At 39.9% G+C, this 24167-nt stretch overlaps 2 protein-coding genes across 3 annotated transcripts in view; one reads left to right on the top strand and one right to left on the bottom strand.

The window, feature by feature from the left end:
- The window catches only part of PARP14 (poly(ADP-ribose) polymerase family member 14), a 50524-nt gene that overhangs the window by 16842 nt on the left and 9515 nt on the right, over positions 1-24167 (top strand). Inside the window, exons 6-15 of the mRNA XM_003825201.4 lie at positions 1974-4219; positions 6309-6545; positions 7094-7315; positions 10773-10851; positions 15960-16109; positions 16408-16470; positions 16795-16962; positions 20908-21114; positions 21196-21795; positions 23091-23224. Coding sequence (XP_003825249.3) covers positions 1974-4219; positions 6309-6545; positions 7094-7315; positions 10773-10851; positions 15960-16109; positions 16408-16470; positions 16795-16962; positions 20908-21114; positions 21196-21795; positions 23091-23224 — 4106 coding nt within the window. The remainder of the gene's footprint in view (positions 1-1973; positions 4220-6308; positions 6546-7093; positions 7316-10772; positions 10852-15959; positions 16110-16407; positions 16471-16794; positions 16963-20907; positions 21115-21195; positions 21796-23090; positions 23225-24167) is intronic.
- The window catches only part of HSPBAP1 (HSPB1 associated protein 1), a 70241-nt gene continuing 68791 nt past the window's right edge, over positions 22718-24167 (bottom strand). For both annotated transcript variants that reach the window (XR_010111455.1, XR_010111456.1), the window contains one exon: positions 22718-22966. The gene's annotated coding sequence lies outside the window, so the exon portion shown is untranslated. The remainder of the gene's footprint in view (positions 22967-24167) is intronic.

A 24167-nucleotide genomic window follows, 5' to 3' on the forward strand; every position in this document is an offset into this window, starting at 1 on the left:
ACATAGTCAGGATTTGAACTTGGGTATTCTGGTCCCATAACATATACCCTAACTTCTCTCCTCTTTCCAAATCTCCTGTTCACCTATAACATTAATTTTTCTTATAGGATATTTCACCATTCACAATGGGTTGCCAATAATGAGGCAGATGGTAGATAGAGCTTGGTTTAAAAGAGAATTTATTGCACAATATTGTGTTTTATGTAGATTTCTTGAAAGGAAAAAATTAGGCATTTTACTGTAAAATTATTTGGTTCAACTTCACAAAATCTGTTTTATTTCTTAAGGAAGAGAATTTTCATTGAACACCTATGTCTGTAAGATCTTTTGCTGTTTTTTCTGCTACAGTATCTCACAATCCCATTAATAATCTAAACAGTTAGATAAACTTTGTCCTTACAGACAAGAAAAGCAGGATGGAGACTTTAAGGCATATTAAGGTGACATCTGTGATGGTTCTTGAGTCAGACAGACCTGAGTTTGATTCCTGGCCTTGGTGCTTACTAGCTTTGTAATCTTGGCCAAGTTACTTTAACCCACCTAAGCGTCTGTGTTCTTATCTGTAAAATGGGGTTCACATTACTGGTTACTTAGAGGAATGCTGTGAGGTTGAAATGAAATAATACCAGCAAAGAGCTTGGTGCCTGATGGTGCTCAGTAAGTTGGTAATCATAAATACTGCCCAGGCTCAGGGCTGCCACAGAGCCATGTTGAAGCTATAAAGCTCAGGGCTGCCACAGGGAAGTTGAAGCTATATGTTTGGGCCTCTGAAGGCCACTGCCTTTCCCTCATGCTTGATACCAGCTCTAGGACCCAATCACACACAAGGTGAAGTTATTTTTAACATCTTTCCACAAAGGTTGCTCTTTTAACCCAAGTTGTTATTGGAGCACATTCTGATTCCCTTTCTGCAGATGCTCTGCCTAATAACTTACACAAAACGAGGAGGGGCTTGGAAGAGAAGAGCATGCGCATGCACACACATGCAAACACACCCAGTGAAGTGGAAAAGGGAGATTCCAGCAGGGCCAGGAGGAGGTGTGGTTCTTACTGAATCAGTCTGTGGGGCTGGGTTCTCAGAGGACAGTGACGATAACTTGGATTTGGTAGAGGGGCAAGAGGATGGGCTTTGGGGTTGGACAACCACTGAATCTCAGCTGAATTATCTGCAGTCTATGTAACCCTATCCAAGTTATCTAACCTTTCCTAGCCTCAGTTTTATCATTTGTAAGTAGGATGATAATAATAATGTCTCTACCTCAAATGGTTGTTGTGAGGATGAAATGAATTAAATATATGTAAAGCACTCAGAATAGTGTGTGACACATGCTAAGCTATAATAATTTATTATTATGCTCCTCCTTTCTGAGGTATTAATGTTAATCTAAATCAACTTTGAAGCCTAAAATTATAGGACTGTACAAGAAGACCAAATAGCATAATACTAAGGTGAGCTTCACTTTGAGCACCAAAATATTTTTTATACTTTGAGCACCAAAATATTTTTTATACTAGGGCAAACATTATTCTCATGATTGTGACCAAACTCATGTATTTCTTAACATGATGGTGATATATCAGTAATATCAGGAAAACAGTAAACAGAATTTAATTAACAGGATTTCAACATAGATGGATCTTGGCTAGAAAGTAATTATTCCATTCAATAAGGGATACCTGTGCACTGCTAACACGTATCAGTTTATATTTGAGCACTTTGAGAGTATACTGCTTTTTAATACGCTGTAACATCAAAATTCTACCAACATTAGATTTTTTTTCTCTAAAATGGGAAGATTTTGTTTTGTTTTTCTTTGCCACATATCATCTTGGTCTTACATTGTTTTATTTCTTCCCTTTAAGTGTTAGAAAAACATTAGATTTTTTTTTCTCTAAAATAGGAAAATTTTGTTTTGTTTTTATTTGCCATATATCATCCTGGGCTTACATTATTTTACTTCTTTCCTTTTAAGTGTTAGACACCATCATGGCCACAAAACTCGACTTCAATAAAATGCCACTTTCTGTGTTCCCATACTATGCCTCATTGGGCACAGCCTTGTATGGAAAGGAGAAGCCTCTGATCAAGCTTCCAGCACCATTTGAAGAGTCACTAGATCTTCCCTTATGGAAGTTCTTACAGAAAAAGAATCACCTCATTGAGGAGATAAACGATGAAATGAGGCGTTGTCACTGTGAGCTCACGTGGTCCCAACTCAGTGGTAAAGTTACCATCAGACCAGCAGCCACCTTAGTCAATGAAGGAAGACCAAGAATCAAGACCTGGCAGGCAGATACTTCCACAACACTCTCTAGCATCAGGTCTAAATATAAAGTCATCCCAATTAAAGTGGATCCAACAATGTGGGACACCATAAAAAATGATGTGAAAGATGACAGGATTTTGATTGAGTTTGATACACTTAAGGAGATGGTAATCTTAGCAGGGAAATCAGAGGATGTCCAAAGCATTGAGGTACAAGTCAAGGAGTTAATAGAAAGCACTACTCAAAAAATTAAAAGGGAAGAGCAAAGTTTGAAGGAAAAAATGATCATTTCTCCAGGCAAGTATTTTCTTTTGTGTCACAGCAGTCTACTGGACCATTTACTCACGGAGTGCCCAGAGATAGAGATTTGTTATTATAGAGTCACTCAACACTTGTGCTTGAAAGGACCTAGTGCAGATGTGTATAAAGCAAAGTGTGAAATCCAGGAAAAGGTGTACACCATGGCTCAGAAAAACATTCAGGTTTCTCCTGAGATTTTTCAGTTTTTGCAACAGGTAAACTGGAAAGAATTCTCTAAGTGTCTTTTCATAGCACAGAAGATTCTTGCACTTTATGAGCTAGAGGGTACAACTGTTCTCTTAACCAGCTGTTCTTCTGAAGCCCTGTTAGAAGCAGAAAAGCAAATGCTCAGTGCCTTAAATTATAAGCGCATTGAAGTTGAGAACAAAGAAGTTCTTCATGGCAAGAAATGGAAAGGGCTCACTCACAATTTGCTTAAGAAACAAAATTCCTCCCCAAACACTGTAATCATCAATGAGTTAATTTCAGAAACCACAGCTGAAGTCATCATTACAGGCTGTGTAAAAGAAGTAAATGAAACCTATAAATTGCTTTTTAACTTCATTGAACAAAACATGAAAATAGAGAGACTGGTTGAAGTAAAGCCTTCCTTAGTTATTGACTATTTAAAGACAGAAAAGAAGCTATTCTGGCCAAAGATAAACAAGGTAAATGTGCAGGTAAGTTTCAATCCTGAGAACAAACAAAAAGGCATTTTACTAACTGGCTCAAAGACCGAAGTACTGAAGGCAGTGGACATTGTCAAGCAAGTCTGGGATTCAGTCTGTGTTAAAAGTGTCCATATTGATAAGCCAGGAGCCAAGCAGTTCTTCCAGGATAAAGCACGGTTTTATCAAAGTGAGATCAAACGGTTGTTTGGTTGTTACATTGAACTACAGGAGAATGAAGTAATGAAGGAGGGAGGCAGCCCCGCTGGGCAGAAGTGCTTCTCTCGGACAGTCTTGGCCCCTGGCGTTGTGCTGATTGTGCAGCAGGGTGACTTGGCACAGCTTCCTGTCGATGTGGTGGTGAATGCATCTAATGAGGACCTTAAGCATTATGGTGGCCTGGCCGCTGCGCTCTCAAAAGCAGCTGGCCCTGAGCTCCAGGCCGACTGTGACCAGATAGTGAAGAGAGAGGGCAGACTCCTACCGGGCAATGCCACCATCTCCAAGGCAGGAAAGCTGCCCTACCACCACGTGATCCATGCAGTGGGGCCCCGCTGGAGCGGATATGAGGCCCCGAGGTGTGTGTACCTATTAAGGAGAGCTGTGCAACGAAGTCTCTGTCTAGCCGAAAAATACAAGTACCGATCCATAGCCATCCCAGCTATTAGTTCTGGAGTCTTTGGCTTTCCCTTAGGCCGATGCGTGGAGACCATTGTTTCTGCCATCAAGGAAAACTTCCAATTCAAGAAGGATGGACACTGCTTGAAAGAAATCTACCTTGTGGATGTATCTGAGAAGACTGTTGAGGCCTTTGCAGAAGCTGTGAAAACTGTATTTAAAGCCACCCTGCCAGATACAGCTGCCCCGCCAGGTTTACCACCAGCAGCAGCGGGGCCTGGGAAAACATCGTGGGAAAAAGGAAGCCTGGTGTCCCCGGGAGGCCTGCAGATGCTGTTGGTGAAAGAAGATGTGCAGAATGCTAAGGTGAGTGTCGCCTTTACAGAACACCACCAGGGCACTGTGACTTTACTTAGTCAGTGGCTCTCTCATGGAGGGCTGAAGAAAGATAAGGACCAAGGTGAGAATCAAGGGAGAGAGAATCCCATGCCTTCTACCCCTGCCTTGAAACAATTTTCCTTAGATAATTGGGCTTCTTACCAAATCATTTACTAATAGAGATCGGCCAATTATTTGTGAGAACTGAAAGGGTATAGAGGTCAGATTGCTAGATTTCCAGTAGATGTAAAAATCCATAATATCACACGTTTAGACAGTTCTCTATACCTTACACCTGCCGTGTTTTGGTAAATCTAAGACTAATTTCCTAATTTACTGACAGCAGATACAGAACAATCAGAGCATAGGGTATGCAGAAGACAGGAATCTTGTCAATGATGCTGAGCAAGAGTGAGCTTGGGGCCAGAGTCTAAGGGGCCATCAGCGCCCAACACCAGTGAGGAAGTGAAAAGTGGACCTGAGGAAGTTACAGGTGCCAGGCAATATGTGGGGACAATTCTTGTAGGCTGCAGGGGCATGGCAGGGGTTGGGGGGAGGCTAATATGTTTCTTTTTCTTTTTATTTTTTTGAGGCAGGGTCTCGCTCTGTCACCCAGGCTGGAGTGCAGTGGCACCATCTCGGCTCGCTGCAACCTCCGTCCCCTGGGTTCAAGTGATTCTCCCACCTCAGCCTCCCGAGTAGCTGGGACTACAGGTGCATGCCACCACGCCTGGCTAATTTTTGTATTTTTTTTGGTAGAGATGGGGCTTCACCATGTTGGCCAGGCTGGTCTTGAACTCCTGACCTCAGGTGATCCACCTGCTTCAGCCTCCCAAAGTGCTGGGATTAGAGGCGTGAGCCATCATGTCCAGCCAGCACTGTGCTGTTTTTGACAAGCATGTTCTCATTCACTGCCATGCGGCAGATTCTAGGATTATTATTATTCTCACTTTACAGATGAGGGAGTGAGACTTAAAGGGGTTAGGTAATTTGCCCACATCCCCCAACTAGCAAATGGTAGAGCCAGGATTGGAATTTGTTCAGGCTCTTAACCATTGCACTCTTTCAAAATGTTAAAAATAATGTTGTGTCTCATTTTAAAAAATTAAATAAAAACTCTTTGGACCAAGCATCAGTTATGGGAATGAATTTCATTCCTTGTCCCTTTTGACACCAAATATCAAGACATTCTTTCCCAGCTAGGCATGGTGGCTCATACCTGTAGTCCTTACTACTCGGAATGCTGAGGTGGGAGGATCACTTGAACCCTAGGAGTTTGAGGCTGCAGTGAACTATGATCATGCCACTGCCCTCCAGCCTGGGTGGACAGAGCAAGACCCTCTCTCTTAAAAAAACAAAAACAAAAAAAAAAACAGTCATACTTTGCTTTCCTTTCACTCCCATAGATGCTTAGCTTCCATGGCTGTAATAACTGCTCTGCATTACTCCTTAGTGACCCAGGCAGGACAGCTTTGAAAATCACTTGGTTACATTCCCTCTCCTCTGTTCTCTTGACCTCTCTAATCTAGCCTGATTAATCTGCTCACATTCACTGATGAAAAAGCTTCCGGGGCTGCTCCCTTTCTGTCAGGGAGTCCAGATGTCTTGGCACTCGAGGTGGGCCGCCTAGTTTACCCCCAGTGTAACATTTCTAGCCTGGAGCGTACCATTTTGCTGCAGAAGCTCTCTCAGATCAAATTAATCTGTTCACAGCTCACAACCCACCATGCCTATGTTCATGCTGCTCCCTGTCTTGCTCTGCCTGCTGAAATTCTTCCCATTTCTCAAACCCCACATTGCCCATGGTATCTTCACTAGTTACTGAAACAGCTTTCTCTGGACTCCTTCAGTGATGCCATACCATTCATAGATTACTTTTTGACTGCTCTCTTTTTTTCCTAAGTGTCACTTCAATAAGTATTTAGTCACACTTTGTCTTATGTTGATATTTCAATCACTGAAACCGTAGTCATCTTAGTTGTCTCCCATTGTGCCAAGCCCAGTGCCTCAAATATAGTAATCATTGATGAATGCTTTTTGTTAAAATTTGAAACAAATTTTTGGTTTTGTCTTTAAGACCGATGTTGTTGTCAACTCCGTTCCCTTGGATCTCGTGCTTAGTAGAGGGCCTCTTTCTAAGTCCCTCTTGGAAAAAGCTGGACCAGAGCTCCAGGAGGAATTGGACACAGTTGGACAAGGGGTGGCTGTCAGCATGGGCACAGTGCTCAAAACCAGCAGCTGGAATCTGGACTGTCGCTATGTGCTTCACGTGGTAGCTCCGGAGTGGAGAAATGGTAGCACATCTTCACTCAAGGTTGGGCCTGGTTTTGAATTCTCCATGAAGTCGGGTAGCCCTTTGGGTTCTCCTTTTAGTAGCGTATTGATTGGACATAGATTGGGCCTTGTCTGTTTCTCTTCCATAATAATCACTCTTTTGGCAGATTCCATCATGTGGCCATTTCTTTCAGCTGTAGCTGACTTCTCCTGAGGACTAGTTAATACTATAAATGGATTATTGTGCTCAATAATTATTGGAGCTCAGGGAAGGGTTACTGAAGATAATATTATTGCTTGCTTAGTGAAGAAAGCCAGAGGAGGGTGTGAAGAATGGAAGAGAATGAAGGAAAAGAACAGTAGTTGCTTTGCTTCTTTCCTTCATTGTGAATGTGTTTAAGTCTCTCGCATTCTCTTTTCCTTTTCCTTGCCTTCTCCTGTATTTTTCTTTCCTCTTCTGATTGCCCTTAATCAGTGTTGACAGCAAAAAGGAGTATTCAAGTTCACAAAGTTGCTAAATTCTTGTCCTTTTTGTTCTAACTCCCATTTCTAGACAAGATGTATAAGGATGTGCTTTGTGCGTTTCAGATAATGGAAGACATAATCAGAGAATGTATGGAGATCACTGAGAGCTTGTCCTTAAAATCAATTGCATTTCCAGCAATAGGAACAGGAAACTTGGGATTTCCTAAAAACATATTCGCTGAATTAATCATTTCAGAGGTGTTCAAATTTAGTAGCAAGAATCAGCTGAAAACTTTACAAGAGGTTCACTTTCTGCTGCACCCGAGTGATCATGAAAATATTCAGGTACAGTGCCACTAATTTCTGATTATTTTGGCAACTGAGACCTAGTGTTTTTTCAAATGTCTTTTTGGTCTAACAGGATACTTTTTTCATTCATTTCCCCATACAGGAAAGTAAGAAGGTAGTTTATACTTGTAGTTGTAGTTGTAGCATGACAAATTTTAAGAAAAGTTACAGATGTAGAAAAAATTTAACTTCATATTCAGGAAAATTTTGAACATATCCAAAAGTAGACATAATAGTATAATGCAGTCCCTTGTACCTATCACTGAACTTCAACAGTTATCAACCTATGGCCAATATGTTTCATCTCTATCTTCATCTATTTCCCTTCCTTCTATATTATTTTGAAGCAAATCCCAGACATATCATTTTATCCATAAACAATTCAACATTTATTTTAAACAATAACAATTCTTTTTTAAAAAGTAACATAACCACAATATTGTATCACACCTAAAATAAATGGACAATAATTCCTTTAACCAATTATCAAATCAATTCTCAAATTTCTGACTATCTCATAAACGTTTTGTTTTTACAGCTTTGTGTTTGAATCAGAATCCAAATAAGGCCCACATATTGCAATGGAGTTGACTATAGGATTTCCCTCCATATGGACATAGAAATTTTAATACATAGTATAAAAGCACAGTCTGGCCTTATCAATAGGAAGATGTCAGAAGGTGTGGTTAGAATGGATTAGCACATTCCCATGTAAATAGGAGAGTTGGGACCAGAAACACCAGAACTATCATCAATCATGAGTTCATGATTCAGCTCACATCAGCTGTGGGAGAGCCACTGGACTCAGCATTATGGCAGCACAACAGGCTTTTAAGCCATTATCCCTGCACTCCGAGTCTTTACTTAATCAAATAAAGTAGATGACATTCAGTGTTTGAAAATCTCCCAAGGTACTGCAAAAATTGATCAAACAGATTAAGATCAGCAACCCAAGAGATACCTGTGGATCATTGGACCATCTGAATTTTTAGGTAATGCTTCATTTTTCTGTGACGCTAGATACTACCTATAAGTTCTTTGGAAGCAAGTAAATCTGACCTGAATTCTGATCAGGCAGCCAAACCACCTGAGTAAAATATGTGGTCCATTTACTTGTCCCGTATAATTAGTTACTCTTCTGTGCAACAGAAGCTTTTAAAATAATTTCCCTATGACTTGCATTGTGCAAGGTGATGTGGATCGTGGAACAGGACGAATAGGAATAGCACATACTTTCCCTCCTATAAATCACAATTACTTTGGAGCTAAGATTTATATACACAAAATGAACTAAATGAGAGGCATGAAGTGCTGTTTTTGAATGAATGGGTGATTGAATTACAGCATGAGTCCTGTGACACAGACCTGAACCTTCAAATATCACTCTTTTTCGTGCAACCTCAGCATTCATTTTCTTTCCTGAAGACTGAGTATTTTTCAAATACTCTGTAAAAAGAATTAGTCTATACAGATGCCTTTAGTACCATTTGAAATTCTCTGTATGTGTCTGTTACACTTTTTCTCTTTAGACTTTTAAAGACAGTTAAACTTTGGTTACATTTGCACAAAAAAATCAGCAAAGCTTATCGAGATGTTTATAGATGGAGACTGTCACAGAGGTTGCAAAGCAGCAGTCCTGTGATTTGAACATGGCCTCTAGATGTGCTTTATTTAGATTATTAAAAAAAAATTTCAATCAGTTGCTAACATTTAAAAATCAAAATTTTTACATAAAACTCTAGATATTCACTACAACCTAAAACTTCAAAACTTCTGGCACATTAAACATGGCTTCCTGCTTGGGACAGGAAGTTTTCCATGGCTGAGTGGCAGGTGTTCTCTAGTTCTCCATAGTCAAATCAGACCACCTTTACACTTGTGCCTTACCTACCTGGCTCCTGGAAGCCTGTGAGTCTGAGATCTTTGCTCTACCCTCTCTCTGGGTCCTTCTCCCATTATTGCATCTATCTTTAGCCAAGATGTTACTTGTTTTTTTTTCCAACAAAATTATCTGTTGCTTGTTTACAAGGAGGAAGAAAATGATGATTATGGAGGGTCACCAACAGGCAAAAAAAAAAAAAAATGAAATTCACAGGTTTATTAACACTAGAATACGTACACCAGCTACTTGCTCCAAAAATCATGACTCCTCAGCCCCTCCTCTTTTGGTACAAATAGGAAATTAAAAACGGAAGTGTTTGGGACCTTGTGATGGTCATTCTCTTAACATTGTAGTTTTTACAATTGGCAAGTTATTTGCTTTGACTGACTATTATGGTAATTCATGTTCATTGTAGAAACTTTGAACAATGCAAAATGCATAAATTCTTTAGTTGGATTTTATTCCAGCCTGCTTTTTTTTACATATGTACTTTTAAAAGTGGGATTGGCTCGGAGCGGTGGCTCATGCCTGTAATCCCAGCACCTTGGGCAGCCAAGGCAGGCAGATCACCTGAGGTCAGGAGAACAGCCTGGCTAACATGGTGAAACCCCGTCTCTACTAAAAATACAAAAATTACCTCCCAAAAATTACCTCCCAAGTAGGCTGAAGCAGGAGAATCACTTGAACCTGGGAGGCGGAGTTTGCAATGAACCAAGATTGTGCCACTACACTCCAGCCTGGGTGACAGAATGAGACTCCTTCTCAAATAAATAAATAAATAAATAAATAAATAAATAAATAAATGATTGTGATTATAAATTATTTTATTTAATATCCTTCGCTTTTATTTTCTATTTCACTAAATCTTCTTTGAGGCTGGGCACAGTGGCTCACACCTTTAATCCTTGCACTTTGGGAGGCCAAGGCAGGAGGATCACTTGAGGCCAGAAGTTCAAGACCAGCTTGAGCAACACAGGGAGATCCTGTTTCTACAAAAAACAAACAAACAAAAAAAACAAAAAACAAAAAACGTAGCTGGGTGTGGTGCCATATACTTATAGTCCCAGCTACTTGGGAGGCTGAGGTGGGAGAATTGCTTAAGCCCAGGAGGTCGAGGCTGCAGTGAACTGTGATCACGCCTCTAGCACTCCAGCCTGGGCAACACTCCAGCCTGGGCAACACAGCAAGACCTCATTTAAAAAATTCTTTGAAAATACGATTTTTAATGGCTAATAAATACTCCAACACATGGATACAGCAACATTTATTTAACTTTTTCCCTGTTGAATTTTTAACTGTTTTTTCTCTGTTATGAATAGCACTGTAGTGAATATCCTTGTATTTATCCACATCATTGTCCACATCGTTGATATTTTCATTAGACACATTTATAGAAACAGAATCATGTGTTGTTTTTATAACTTTCAAGATCTGCAATGAAATTAAATAATACTGTTTGAGAATGGTTATCTCCCAAATATGTATGTGTGCATGCAGGACAAAACACCCTGATGATTCCAATTTATTCATCTACTGAGGAGTGTAATGATCAACGCTATGTTTATATTTCAGGCATTTTCAGATGAATTTGCCAGAAGGGCTAATGGAAATCTCGTCAGTGACAAAATTCCGAAGGCTAAAGATACACAAGGTTCAGTAAAGCTTCTAAATTGAGAAGTGATTTCTAGTTGCTAAGTAACTGTTCATTGACAGGTAAAAGACAGTAGTGATAATTTTTATGAAAAAAAATCAATGAGTGACAAATGATACTAAGTTATGTTTCATATACCTGAGCATGTAAGACACTGGTCATGTTTATATAATCTGAAGCAAAAGGGAAGGCAGGCCAAGTTATGTAATCTGTATAATGGGTTTTAAGTAATGACAAGACTACCATTTCCTGAGGAGAATGTGACATGTATTTTCCAAAATAGACAAATTTGAGAGACAATACTCACCAAATCTTTCACCTTTGTCAAATTTGTTGATGCCATATTTGAGTTTATCCTGTTTGAGTTTCACCGAGGCTTCTTGATTATAAAAATTTCACCAAATTTGGAAAATTTTAAGTTATCTCTTTAAATGCTTTTTTGTGCACTGATCTATTTCATATCTCCTTCTGTTTTCCAATACTGTGGTGCTGAGCCTTTTGACAGTGTTCCAAGGTCTCTGCAGAGCTGTTCTCCCCATGCCTACCCCCCTCAATCCCACTCATCTTTTTTCTCTCTTGTTCTTCAGATTGGATAATTTATCTTGACCTGCCTTCAAGTTCACTGAGTCTTTTCTCTGTCCTCTATGCTATTGAGCCCATCCAGTGAATGTTTTATTTTAGATATGTATGTGTATGTTCTAAAATGTCTATTTGGTTCTTTTTTAAATTTTTAAATTCTTTAAAGTTTGAACTTTATTTTCATTTGCAATATATTATTATTATGATTATTTCAATAGTTTTGGGGGTACAGGTGGTTTTTAGTTACATGGATAAATTCTTTAGTAGTGATTTCTGAGATTTTAGTGCATCCATCACCTGAGCAGCATATACTGTACCCATTATGTAGTCTTTTATCCCTCATCCCCCTCTCAACCTTCCCCCTGGAGTCCCCAAATTCCATTATATCACTCTTATGATTTTGCATCCTCATAGCTTAGCTTTCACTTATAAGTGAGAACATAGGATGTTTGGTTTTGCATTCCTAAGCTACTTCACTTAGAATAATAGCCTCCAGCTCCATCCAAGTTGCTTCAAAAGACATTATTTCATTCCTTTTTATGGCTGAAGAGTATTCCATAGTGTATATACAGCACATTTTCTTTATCCACTTGTTGGTTGATGGACACTTAGGTTGGTTCCATATCTTAAATTGTGCTGCTATAAACATGTGTGTGTATGTTTTTTCATATAATGACTTATTTTGCTTTGGGTAGATACCCAGTAGTGGGATTGCTGGATTGAATGGTAGTTTTACTTTTAGTTCTTTCAGGAATCTCCACACTGTTTTCCGTAGTGGTTGTAATAATTTGCATTCCGACTAGCAATGTAAAAGTGATCCCTTTTTACCACATCCATGCCAACATCTATTGTTTCTTGACTTAACTTATGGCCATTCTTGCAGGAGTAAGGAGGCATCTCATTGTGGTTTTAATTTGAATTTTCCTGATGATTAATGATGTTGAGCATTTTTTGTTATGTTTGTTGGCTGTTTGTGTACCTTCTTTTGAGAAATGTCTGCTCATATCCTTTGCTGACTTTTTGATGGGATTATTTGTTTTGTTTGTTTGTTTGTTTTTTCTTGCGATTTGCTTGAGTTCCTTGTAGATTCTGGATACTGGTCCTTTGTCGGATGCATAGTCTTCGAATATTTTCTCCCATTCTGTGGATTGTCTGCTTACTCTCCTGATTACTTTGCTGTGCAGAAGCTTTTTAGTTTAATTAGGTCCCATTTTCAATTTTTGTTTTTGTTGCATTTGCTTTTGGGGTCTTAGTCATGAATTCTTTGCCTAAGTCAATGTCCAGAAGAGTTTTTCCAATGTTATCTTTTAGAATTTTTATGGTTTCAGGTCTTAAATGTAAGTCTTTGCTCCATTTTGAGTTGATTTTTATATGAGGTGAGAGATGGGGATCCAGTTTAATCTTCTACATGTGGCTTGCCAGTTTTCCCAGCACCGTTTATTGAATAGGTATCCTTTCCCCAATTTATGTTTTTGTATGCTTTGCTGAAGATCAATTGGTTTTAAGTATTTGACTTTATTTCTTGACCCTCTATTCTGTTTCATTGGTCTATGTGCCTATTTTTATACCAGTACCTTGCTGTTTTGGTAACTATAGCCTTGTAGTATAATTTGAAGTTGGGTAATGTGATGCCTCCAGATTTGTTCTTTTTGCTTAGTCTTGCTTGGCTATATGGGCTCTTTTTTGGTTCCATATGAATGTTAGGATTTTTTTTCTAGTTCTGTGAAGAATGATGCTGGTATTTGGATGAGAATTGCATTGAATCTGTAGATTGCTTTGGGCAGAATGGTCATTTTCACAATATTGATAATTCCCATCCATGAGCATGGAATGTGTTTCCATTTGTTTGTGTCATTTCTTTGACCAGTGTTTTGTAGTTTTCCTTGTAGAGAACTTTCACCTCCTTGGTTAAGTATATTCCTAGGTATTTTATTTATGTATTTATTTATTTTTGCAGCTGTTGTATAAGGGATTGAGCTTTGATTTGATTCTCAGCTTGGTGGTTGTTGGTGTATAGCAGGGTTACTAATTTGTGTACATTGATTTTTTAACCTGAGACTTTACTGAAATTGTTTATCAGATCTAGGAGCTTTTTGGATGAGTCGTTAGGATTTTCTAGTATACAATCGCATTATCTGCAAACAGCAACAGTTTGACTTCCTCTTTTCCAGTTTGGATGGCCTTTATTTCTTTGTCTTGTCTGATTGCTCTGGCAAGGACTTCCAGTACTATGTTGAATAGAAGTGGTAAAAGTGGGCATCCTTGTCTTGTTCCATTTCCCAGGGGTATGCTGTCAACTTTCCCCCATTCAATATGATGTTGGCTGTGGATTTGTCACATATGGCTTTTACTACTTCAAGATAATGTCCCCTCTATGCCTATTTTGTTGAGGGTTTTTATAATAAAGTGGTGCTGGATTTTATCAGATGCTTTTTCTGCATCTATTGAGATGATTATATGATTTTTGTTTTTAATTCAGTTTATGTGATGTATCATATTTATTGACTTTTATATGTTAAACCATCCCTGCATCCCTGAGATGAAGTACGCTTGTTCATAAGGTATTATCTTTTTGAAGTGCTGTTGGATATCGTTAGCTCATATTTTGTCAAAGATTTTTGCATCTGTGTTCATCAGGGATATTGGTCTGTAGTTTTTTTTTGTTGTATCCTTTCTTGGATTTATTATTAGTTTAATACTAGCTTTTAGACTGATTTAGGGAGGATTTCTTCTTTCTCTATCTTTTGGAATAGTTTCAGTAGGATTGGTACCAATTCTTTGAATGTCTGGTAGAATTCAGCTGTGAATCCACCTGGTCTGGGACTTTTTTGTTGTCGGCAATTTTTTTTAAGTACTAGTTCAGTCTTGCTGCCTGTTATTGGTCTGTTCAAGGTTTCTGTTTCTTTCTGATTTAACCTAGGAGGGTTGTATGTTTCCAGGAATTTATCCATTTCCTCTAGAGTTTCTAGTTTGTGCACGTAAAGGTGTTCATAGCAGCCTTGAATGATCTTTTGTATTTCTGAGGCATTGATTGTAATGTCTCCAGTTTCATTTCTAATTGAGCTTATTTGGATCTTCTCTCTTCTTTTCTTGGTTAATCTCGCTAATGGTCTATGAATTTTCTTTATCTTTTCAAAGAACCAGCTTTTTGTTTCATTTTTATCTTTTTTTGTTTGTTTGTTAGAGGTCTTTTTAAAATAGTTTCTATTTCTCTGCAGAGACATCCTATTTTTCCATTCATTCCACATCATTTCCATCCATTCAAATGTGTTTACTTTGACCTCATGGATCATAGTTATAGTAGATGCTTTAAAGTCTTCTATAATTCACATCTTTTTGGGATTCACATCTTTTTTTTTTCTTTTTTTTATGGAGTCTTTCTCTGTTGCCCAGTCTGGAGTGCAGTGGTGCAATCTTGGCTCACTGCAACCTCCGCCTCCCGGGTTCAAGTGATTTCCTTGCCTCAGCCTCCCAAATAGCTGGGATTACAGGCCTGTGCCACCACGCCCAGCTAAGTTTTGTATTTTTCTTTTAGCAGAGGCAAGGTTTTACCATGTTGGCCAGGCTGGTCTTGAACTCCTGACCTCAAGTGATCCACCTGCCTCGGCCTCCCAAAGTGCTGGAATTACAGGCATGAGCCACCATGCCTGGCTGGGATTGACATCTTTTTTTTTTTGAGACAGAGTCTCACTCTGTCACTCAGGCTGGAATGCAGTGGCACAATCTCAACTCACTGCAGCCTCAACCTCTGGGGGCTCAGGTGATCCTCCTACCTCAGCCTCCCAAGTAGCTGGGACTACAGTTGGGCACCACCATCCCAGCTAATATTTGTATTATTTGTAGAGATAGGGTTTCACCATGTTGTTCAGGCTGATCTCGAACTCCTGGACTCAAGTGATCCACCCACCTCGGCCTCCCAAAGTGCTGGGATTGCAGACATGAGCCATCGTGTCTGGCTGGATTGACAGCTATTGATTTTCTTTATCCTTAAGGGTTGATCAAATTTTCCTGGTTCTTTATATAACAAGCAATTTTGGAATATAGACTGGACATTTTAAATATTATGTTGTGAGACTAGGGCCACCCTTGGGTCAAAGCTGGGAGAGAAAATAGGAAAAATTTTAAAACAGAACAAAATGGAAAACCGCCCCACTTAGCAGATTGCTTCTGCAAGTTTTGGCACCTTTCTTCAATCTGTCTGCTGTTATTGTAACTTTTCAGAGCTCTTGGGTGGTGGCTTTTTGTATTTGTTCTGTTTTTAGTTGTAATCAACGGGAGAGATAGGCTATAGTATGCTAACTTCACCTTGGTCAGCACCAGAGTTCATGTTTGATATGGATTCTATTTTCTAGTTCTTTTTTCTTAAACAGATCATCACTGAGGCTGAGGAGCAGGGCCAGGTTAAAGACCAGAGGTCACAGAAAGAGAGAGAGAGGGAAGACATCCAAGAGGGTCCCATGTGAGCAGGATACCCAAGTCATTCTTGCTGTGGCTGACTCGGTTATTGACTTTACTTCTTTTCTTTTCAGGTTTTTATGGGACTGTTTCTAGCCCTGATTCAGGTGTGTATGAAATGAAGATTGGCTCCATCATCTTCCAGGTGGCTTCGGGAGATATCACGAAAGAAGAGGCAGATGTGATTGTAAATTCAACATCAAACTCATTTAATCTCAAAGCAGGTACTTGTACAATTTTGATGAGTGCAATAGTTAATGGTAGATGCTATGAAGGAGGGTTTCCATAGCCAAACTGGTTTTTATAACTTTGGCTTGTTAATTAATAACTTTTAAATTATGTTGACAGGGTTTTCCATAATTAATAATGTTTATTTTATGAAGTTTTCTTCTTTGTCATCAGCAATACCCAATTAGAGGATTCCTCAGATGATGGAGAATGCATTCAGATAATCCTTCTGATCCAAATATACCATAGTGGTTTTTTACTCATGTTTGTTATCATCTTGATTTTCTCATGTAGGGGTCTCCAAAGCAATTTTAGAATGTGCTGGACAAAATGTAGAAATGGAATGTTCTCAGCAAGGTAAGGCATATTCTATTTTTTGGTCCTAAGTTGTAATTGTATGGGAGGCTGTGGAGAGGCTGAGAAAAGTCTTAGGGTTGGGGAGACAACACTCTAATTTTAAAATGATACATTTTACTAAAGAATTCCAATCACAGACACTTAGAAGTGAAAAGTAATCTCACAGTTAAAAGTAAAGTTAAGTCATAGCATTCCATCAAAGATAGTATTTCAGGAGTTTTTTATTCACAAAATGCTTACTTGCCAAGTTATACATTTTGCTTTCTAAACAAATGACGGGTTCAACATCTACTAATTTTGCATCTTTTTGTCTGTGTTTCCCAGCTCAGCAGCGCAAAAATGATTATATAATCACCGGAGGTGGATTTTTGAGGTGCAAGAATATCATTCATGTAATTGGTGGAAATGATGTCAAGAGTTCAGTTTCCTCTGTTTTGCAGGAGTGTGAAAAAAAAAATTACTCATCCATTTGCCTCCCAGCCATTGGGACAGGTTCGTAGCCTCTGGCTGTCAAGGCTAAATCCCAAGCCATCTACTTTCCCTTTCATTTGGAGCTGAGTGTGAATGCGGTCAGTGCTGAGTCTGACCCAGGGCAGCAACCATTAAGCTAGGAGTGGACAGCTTCCTCCCCATAAGGCAACTCCCAAGGGAATGACAAAGCCTGTGGATTGTTTGAGTAAAAGAGGGACAAAATGCAGGAGACTGAAGAGAGTGTTAGAATGTTAGAGAGGCAGAAAGAAGGGAAGGGAAAATAAGGAGGAGAAGAGAAGGGAGAGAATGGAAAGGCCATCCCTCATTCTCTTTCCTCAGTTACTTTCCCTTTTTCCATTCCCTACATATTCTCCATTATGCAGTCCTTAGCTTCCTCCTCTTTCCCCTCTCCATGGAGAATATTAGTACAACAACTGCCACCTCACTCTAGCTGATTCCCAGAGGAATATTACCAGGCTTCAGCTCAACAGTCAGCTGTGTCACTTGGCCTCAGGGCATTTCTGTGTAGAAGCTTCTCAGGCACCAGAACCTAGTGGGTCAGAAACTCAACTCTCCACTTTCCTCTTTTCGGCCTACTTGCTTCTTTGATTTTCTTCTTTTCCTAAAACTAGGTAATGATAGCGTGATTTTTCATATATAAGGATGGCGCTCTGGATTTATCATTAGTTAGGTGGTGTTTTTTTTTTTTCAATTTAAGTTCTGGGGTACACGGGCAGAATGTGCAGTTTTGTTGCACAGGTGTTCTTTGAGCTCTTTAGGAATCCCTGCTTGGTCTCCTTCAGAGAGCTGGTCAGGGGAGGCATGCATTCTTAGGCTTGAAGTCAACGGAGCTGCCTTGTTCCAGTACGAGAATAGTCAGCATCGGATCTGTCATTCTGTTGCTCGGGAATCTAAGTTTGAATCTCTTATGCTGGCATTCTAGGCTTTCCAAAAGGTTATCCTCAATAAACTTAACCATCCTTGTCAATTTCTGGGCCTTCTTCTAACCCTCTGACCCATATCTGTAATTCTGTACCATTTCTTATAATGTTCTGAGATGGAATTCTATATCTATTTTACAGCTTTTCTATTTCTAAAGGTATAATTTTTGATCCCTTTGTTTTCATTCCCCTTAGAGTATCATCTATTCCTAGCAGATTAGCCAACATTTCTCCTATCTCTCTCTACCAGTCATCTGTCTATCATCTATCTATCTATCTATCTATCTATCTATCTATCTATCCATCTATCTCTATCATCTCTCTACTTACTTATCTTTTATGGACACCCACCAATGACTCCTCAGTCTCTGTCTCCATCTGTTTTTTTTTTTTTTTTTTTTTTGAGACGGAGTCTCGCTCTGTCGCCCAGGCTGGAGTGCAGTGGCGCGATCTCGGCTCACTGCAAGCTCCGCCTCCCGGGTTCACACCATTCTCCTGCCTCAGCCTCCCGAGTAGCTGGGACTACAGGCGCCCGCTACCACGCCCGGCTAATTTTTTGTATTTTTAGTAGAGACGGGGTTTCACCGTGTTAGCCAGGATGGTCTCGATCTCCTGACCTCGTGATCCGCCCGCCTCGGCCTCCCAAAGTGCTGGGATTACAGGCGTGAGCCACCGCGCCCGGCCTCCATCTGTTTTTTTCTCTGAGCTCTAGTCTTGGGTTTCCACCTTCAGTTGATTTGGGCCAAGAAAGCAGGCAGCTTAGGGGTGCCACAGACCTTCCCAGAGGAGTCCCTGGTAGAGTCGAAAGAAGAAACAAAGAAAGAAGGTAGGTTTCGTTTTGTATAAATATGTACACATTTGAGCATTTCTGGACTCAATTCTGGGCTCAACAACAAATCCTGTTGTTTCTTCCACTGACCTGGTTGCATTGCTGGTCAGCACAAATAAATCAGGGTTAGTGGGTTATCCTTGCATGTCCTCTTTACCTATCTTTATCACCACCTGAGCTGGTTCTGAGACTGATAGATGTAGAAGCTTTCTCTTTTAGTGGTGTATATGAGTTGAATTAAGACTGTGATCAAGACAGCCTCTGGCAGTCAAAGGAGCCTCCTCTCTGTTCCTTAAAGACACCTGCATAAGAGGAGAGATTAGGTGGTCAGCAATACCTGTGATCACCTCAAGCTCAATGCAGACTCCAAACTCTCATTCCTTGTCATCTCCCCAAACCTGCCCTTCCTCTTATATCCCCAATCACGTGAAAAACATCACTTTCCATCTAGAGTCCTTGACTCTACCCTCTTCATCACTCTGATCTTCATTAGCTTAGGAATTATTTGATTGACTATTTACTGAGTGCCTGCATCTGCAAGGCACCATGTTTAGGCTCTGGAGATAGAAAGATAACTAAGAAAAGGATCCAGTTCACAAGGAGCACTGAGCCCAGTGTGAGAGACAGGCATGCAAACAAACAACTGCAATGCAACGTGAACCATGATATAGTGAAGGTATGTGTATGGCAAAAGACAGAGAGGGAAAGGTCAAGGACAAACCCAGCTGGTCCCTAGGTACTCCTGACTTTACTTCCAAAATAGCTCCTCAATCCCTACTCTTCATTCTGGCCTCGTCTTTTTGTTCAGCTCTTGTCTTTTGACTAAGCTTTTATTACAGCCTCCTAACTAGACCTGGGCTCCCCACTCCATGCTTCCTCCATACCCCTCCAGACTTATCTTCCTCAAAACTAGGTCTGTTCTGCATACATGCCAGGCTGAACATATACCCATTACATAGTTCTATCTGGCATAGCCTTTCCCTCAATTTTCCATATTTCACCTATTGATCACCTGTTCATCCCCACATATCACATCATCTGTGTTCTAGTAAGTGCCTGGTGAGTACCTAGCCAGTGAGTGATAGGACATAGCAGATGTTTCTTGAAAGTGAATGAATGTAACTGAATGTGTCCATATAAACTCTTCAAAATACCATGGGAAAATTACAGCTTTGCAGAAGAGAATTTCCCTCTTTCTCTGATCATCTGATTTAAAAAGATTTGAACAACCCCCCTTGGTTAATTTTATGTGGGGTTGTCTACATTCCCACAATTGTCAGCATAGCCAAGTCAAAGAAGCCTACTCTTCTTCTGCAATAGTGGTGGGTACCATGAACAACAATTAGCCAGGTGGGCTCTTAGTCTGTCACATCGGCTTGGCCAAGGAACTTTTACATTGCCCATCATGTGACTTTGCCAGCTGTTATTCACATGGGACTGTTCCCACAGCTGGAAAGGGACTTTTCATGATTTTACCTAGGCTGTCGCTTCCATGGCTTGAGAAGGAGGATATGGAGTATGCTGAAAACAGGGAACGCTCTGCTTCAGGTGGCTACCTTGAATCCTGCTGGTCAGCTAAAATCTCACTGAGTGTGGAGGGAAAGGCTTCTTGGAGGCTTATAGATAACTTGTGTCTGAAAAATTATAGATTATAACAAATAGCCTGTAGCACTGGGTGTCTTACTAAATTTTGCTTTGTTCAAATTAGGTTCCCAGAGATATCTGGGAGAATAAGGATACATACATAAAATCAAGTGATGACGGATCCAAAAAAAGATTTTCATCTTTAAAAAGTATTTTATGTCAACATATATTAGCATCTGCTTTTTATGAAATTTCAAGGACACTAGTGAGCTAAGAAGAAAAGCTACTTGTGCTCTGTAATAGGAGAGGAGGAACACAATGAGCTGGGATCAGTTGAATAGAGTAGATATGATTGTCAGACACCAAAAGTCAGATTTCTGGGTCCTTTGTTCACTGCTAGGCTGTGGGCTTCCTGACATCCTGGAACAAAAACCCTTCATTGCATGTAGGACTTCAAAAGTGTTTGCTGATGCTTTGTTAGAAAATTCCACAATGATGAAAGAATTGAGGAGTGGGCATTTATTCTCTGAGCATTGGAAACCCTAATTTATTCCTCAGCCTTCCACTTGGGGATTTTTTGTCCTTCAGCAATTTTATTATTTGCTTTTCCAGGAAATGCCAAACAATACCCAGATAAGGTTGCTGAAGCCATAATTGATGCCATTGAAGACTTTGTCCAGAAAGGATCAGCCCAGTCTGTGAAAAAAGTTAAAGTTGTTATCTTTCTGCCTGAAGTACTGGATGTGTTTTATGCCAACATGAAGAAAAGAGAAGGGACTCAGCTTTCTTCCCAACAGTCTGTGATGTCTAAACTTGCATGTGAGTTGTTTGCTTTTATGAAATGCATGTTCATAACGTTGATGTCACATGGGAAATACCTAATCTTCCTTTTCTTTTTAGCATTTTTGGGCTTTTCAAAGCAATCTCCCCCAAAAAAGAATCATTTGGTTTTGGAAAAGAAAACAGAATCAGCAACTTTTCGGGTGTGTGGTGAAAATGTCACGTGTGTGGAATACGCTATCTCCTGGCTACAAGACCTGATTGAAAAAGAACAGTGTCCTTACACCAGTGAAGATGAATGCATCAAAGACTTTGATGAAAAGGAGTATCAGGAGTTGAATGAGCTGCAGAAGAAGTTAAATATTAACATTTCCCTGGACCATAAGAGACCTTTGATTAAGGTTTTGGGAATTAGCAGAGATGTGATGCAGGCTAGAGATGAAATTGAGGCAATGATCAAGAGAGTTCGATTGGCCAAAGAACAGGAATCCCGGGCAGATTGTATCAGTGAGTTTATAGAATGGCAGTATAATGACAATAACACTTCTCATTGTTTTGACAAAATGACCAATCTGAAATTAGAGGATGCAAGGAGAGAAAAGAAAAAAACAATTGATGTCAAAATTAATCATCGGCACTACACAGTGAACTTGAACACATACACTGCCACAGACGCAAAGGGCCACAGTTTATCTGTTCAGCGCCTCACGAAATCCAAAGGTGAGTTAAACATTCATACTTGTCATCCACTATTTCACATCTACTTTGGGCATAACACTATTTTGTACATACATCAGAATTTCAAATAGGAAAAAATTCATGTGACACTAATGAAATAAACTAGAAAATGTGGCCTCTGCGCCTAAAGAGCTTACGTTATGGCCAGGAAAACCCAGAATGGATGTACCCAAAAGCCTGAAGATGACTATCTTCTTGGTAACAATAGTCAAATCTCACCTTTGTTCTCATCTTTACAGTTTATAAGCTTCCCAGAGCCAGTTGTGCTGAGAAGGTAATAGCTGCATCAATCAGGGGAAGGAAAACCATAGGCTTAAAGGAAAAGTGATGGCCCAAGGTTTTCTAGAACAAAAAGGCAAAGGGAAAAACAGAAAGGAAAGCCTGGTCAGAGGGTGTGCCCTCTCTGTGTCTGACTGATAATCCAGGGAGGATCGGGAGCCTGTAGGAACTTCTCCCAGTAGTCACCTCTGCCGAGAGCAAAAGGTTCCTTGACACACAGGGCAGGAAGCAGGCTTCAGATTCTCTGACCAGACCTACTCTCCAAGAAGGGAAGCCCTGTCTTGTGTAGGCAGCCCTTCCTACCTTCAAACCAGATTAAGTCCCCTTTGAAAACGAGTAAATTGGCTTCCATTACACTATATTTATCTCTTGTGAGATCAGTGTGAACAGATTCCCGAGACTCTGAGCAACCCTGGGGAAATGATAAGTCACATATAGTATTCTGCTTAGCAGAGGAGAAGACAGAGCTGTCACCACAGCTTGTCACATAGCAAAATCTGCCACCTAACTGCCTCTTAAAGATGCTATGAAGAATAATGAAAAAATAGATGTAGAGTGCCTGTGGTGGTGATGGTGAGGAGTTCTGGCAAAAATCCATGCATAAACAAAACAGCAACTACTTAGAACACTGTAGGGAAATAATTTATTGTGAAATTGTGACTACTAGAGATTGAACAGAAAACACAGATGAGTTATACTGCACCAACAGTTCTCAAATCGTAGTATGATCCAAACTTAGGAGGCAGACATACAGGCTCTGCCCCTCACAGATGCTGATTCAGTTGATCTGTGGCTTTCCTTTTTTTTGTTTAACAAGCATTCCAGTTGGTTCTGATGTAGGTTGTCTGTTGTTCATGCTTTGAAAAGCGTTCTCCTAGAAAGATAAGGAACTTTTTGAATGCTTAGAATTGGGAGATAGTAAAACAAGAACACAGATACTAAATGTTCCAGAGTGTACCGGGGATGTATGAGGGCATCCTCAAATGTCTCCTTTGCAGTTGACATCCCTGCACATTGGAGTGATATGAAGCAGCAGAATTTCTGTGTGGTGAAGCTGCTGCCTAGTGATCCTGAGTACAACACGGTGGCAAGCAAGTTTAATCAGACCTGCTCACACTTCAGAATAGAGAAGGTAAGCCTTCTGCTAGAATGTAGTTTCTGGATGGTGGAAATAAGTTCTGTCATGGTCCTATATAAAATCCATTTTCATTCACTTCCTATCACATTTTTTAAACCCAGAATTAGAATTTGTATGGTAATTAGTAGTTCTAGATTCTACTCATGTGACCATAATTACTGAGGCATTAAGATTCTTGTGTCAGTGATTACAATATTTGATTGTAATATGATAGAACACCAAAGACATATATTTACTTTGTGAAGCAAGCTAATACAAATTCAAAGATATGGCTTTAAAATTGGATTTGATAGCTAGCAAATTCCACAGAGAGCCATGCAGAGACTCCTCAGATCAGGACCATGTTACTCTGCCCCATTATTCACAGATCAACAGTGCTTCCTTGATAAAGCCAGCAGCCCTTTTCTCGTTTATCATAATTATTTTGGGCAGGTGAGTGTGATGATTCGTGCCTGTAGTCCAAGCTATTGGGAGGCTGAGGTGGAAGGATTGCATGAGCCCAGGAGTTTGAGGCCAGTCTGGGTAACATAGTGAGATCCTGCTCTCAAATAAAAACAACCAATTATTTTGGCATCTTCTTCCATTTTTAAACATTTTTGATATTGCTCTTTGAAATTATATTTTCCTTGACTTCTCTAGCAAAATTATTATGATTTTTTTTTCCTTGACTAATTTTCTTTTCATTTTTGCAGGCGCGCTGTTTCTCTTCCAAACCCCTAATTCTAGCTTTATTCACACCATTTATGCTTAAACGGTCTTTTGTCTCTGTACCTCACCAGGGAATATATTTACCCTTCTTGGATTCAACTATTAGTTCAATGTCGATAGCTCCCAAATCAACATTACCAACCTGGGTCTTTGACTCAAGTTCTAGAACATACTCCCAGTGGCCTAAAAAAATCTCCACTTGAGGCCGGGCACAGTGGCTCACACCTGT

This window comes from Pan paniscus, chromosome 2, assembly GCF_029289425.2.
Source record: "Pan paniscus chromosome 2, NHGRI_mPanPan1-v2.0_pri, whole genome shotgun sequence".
NCBI lineage: Eukaryota > Metazoa > Chordata > Mammalia > Primates > Hominidae > Pan > Pan paniscus.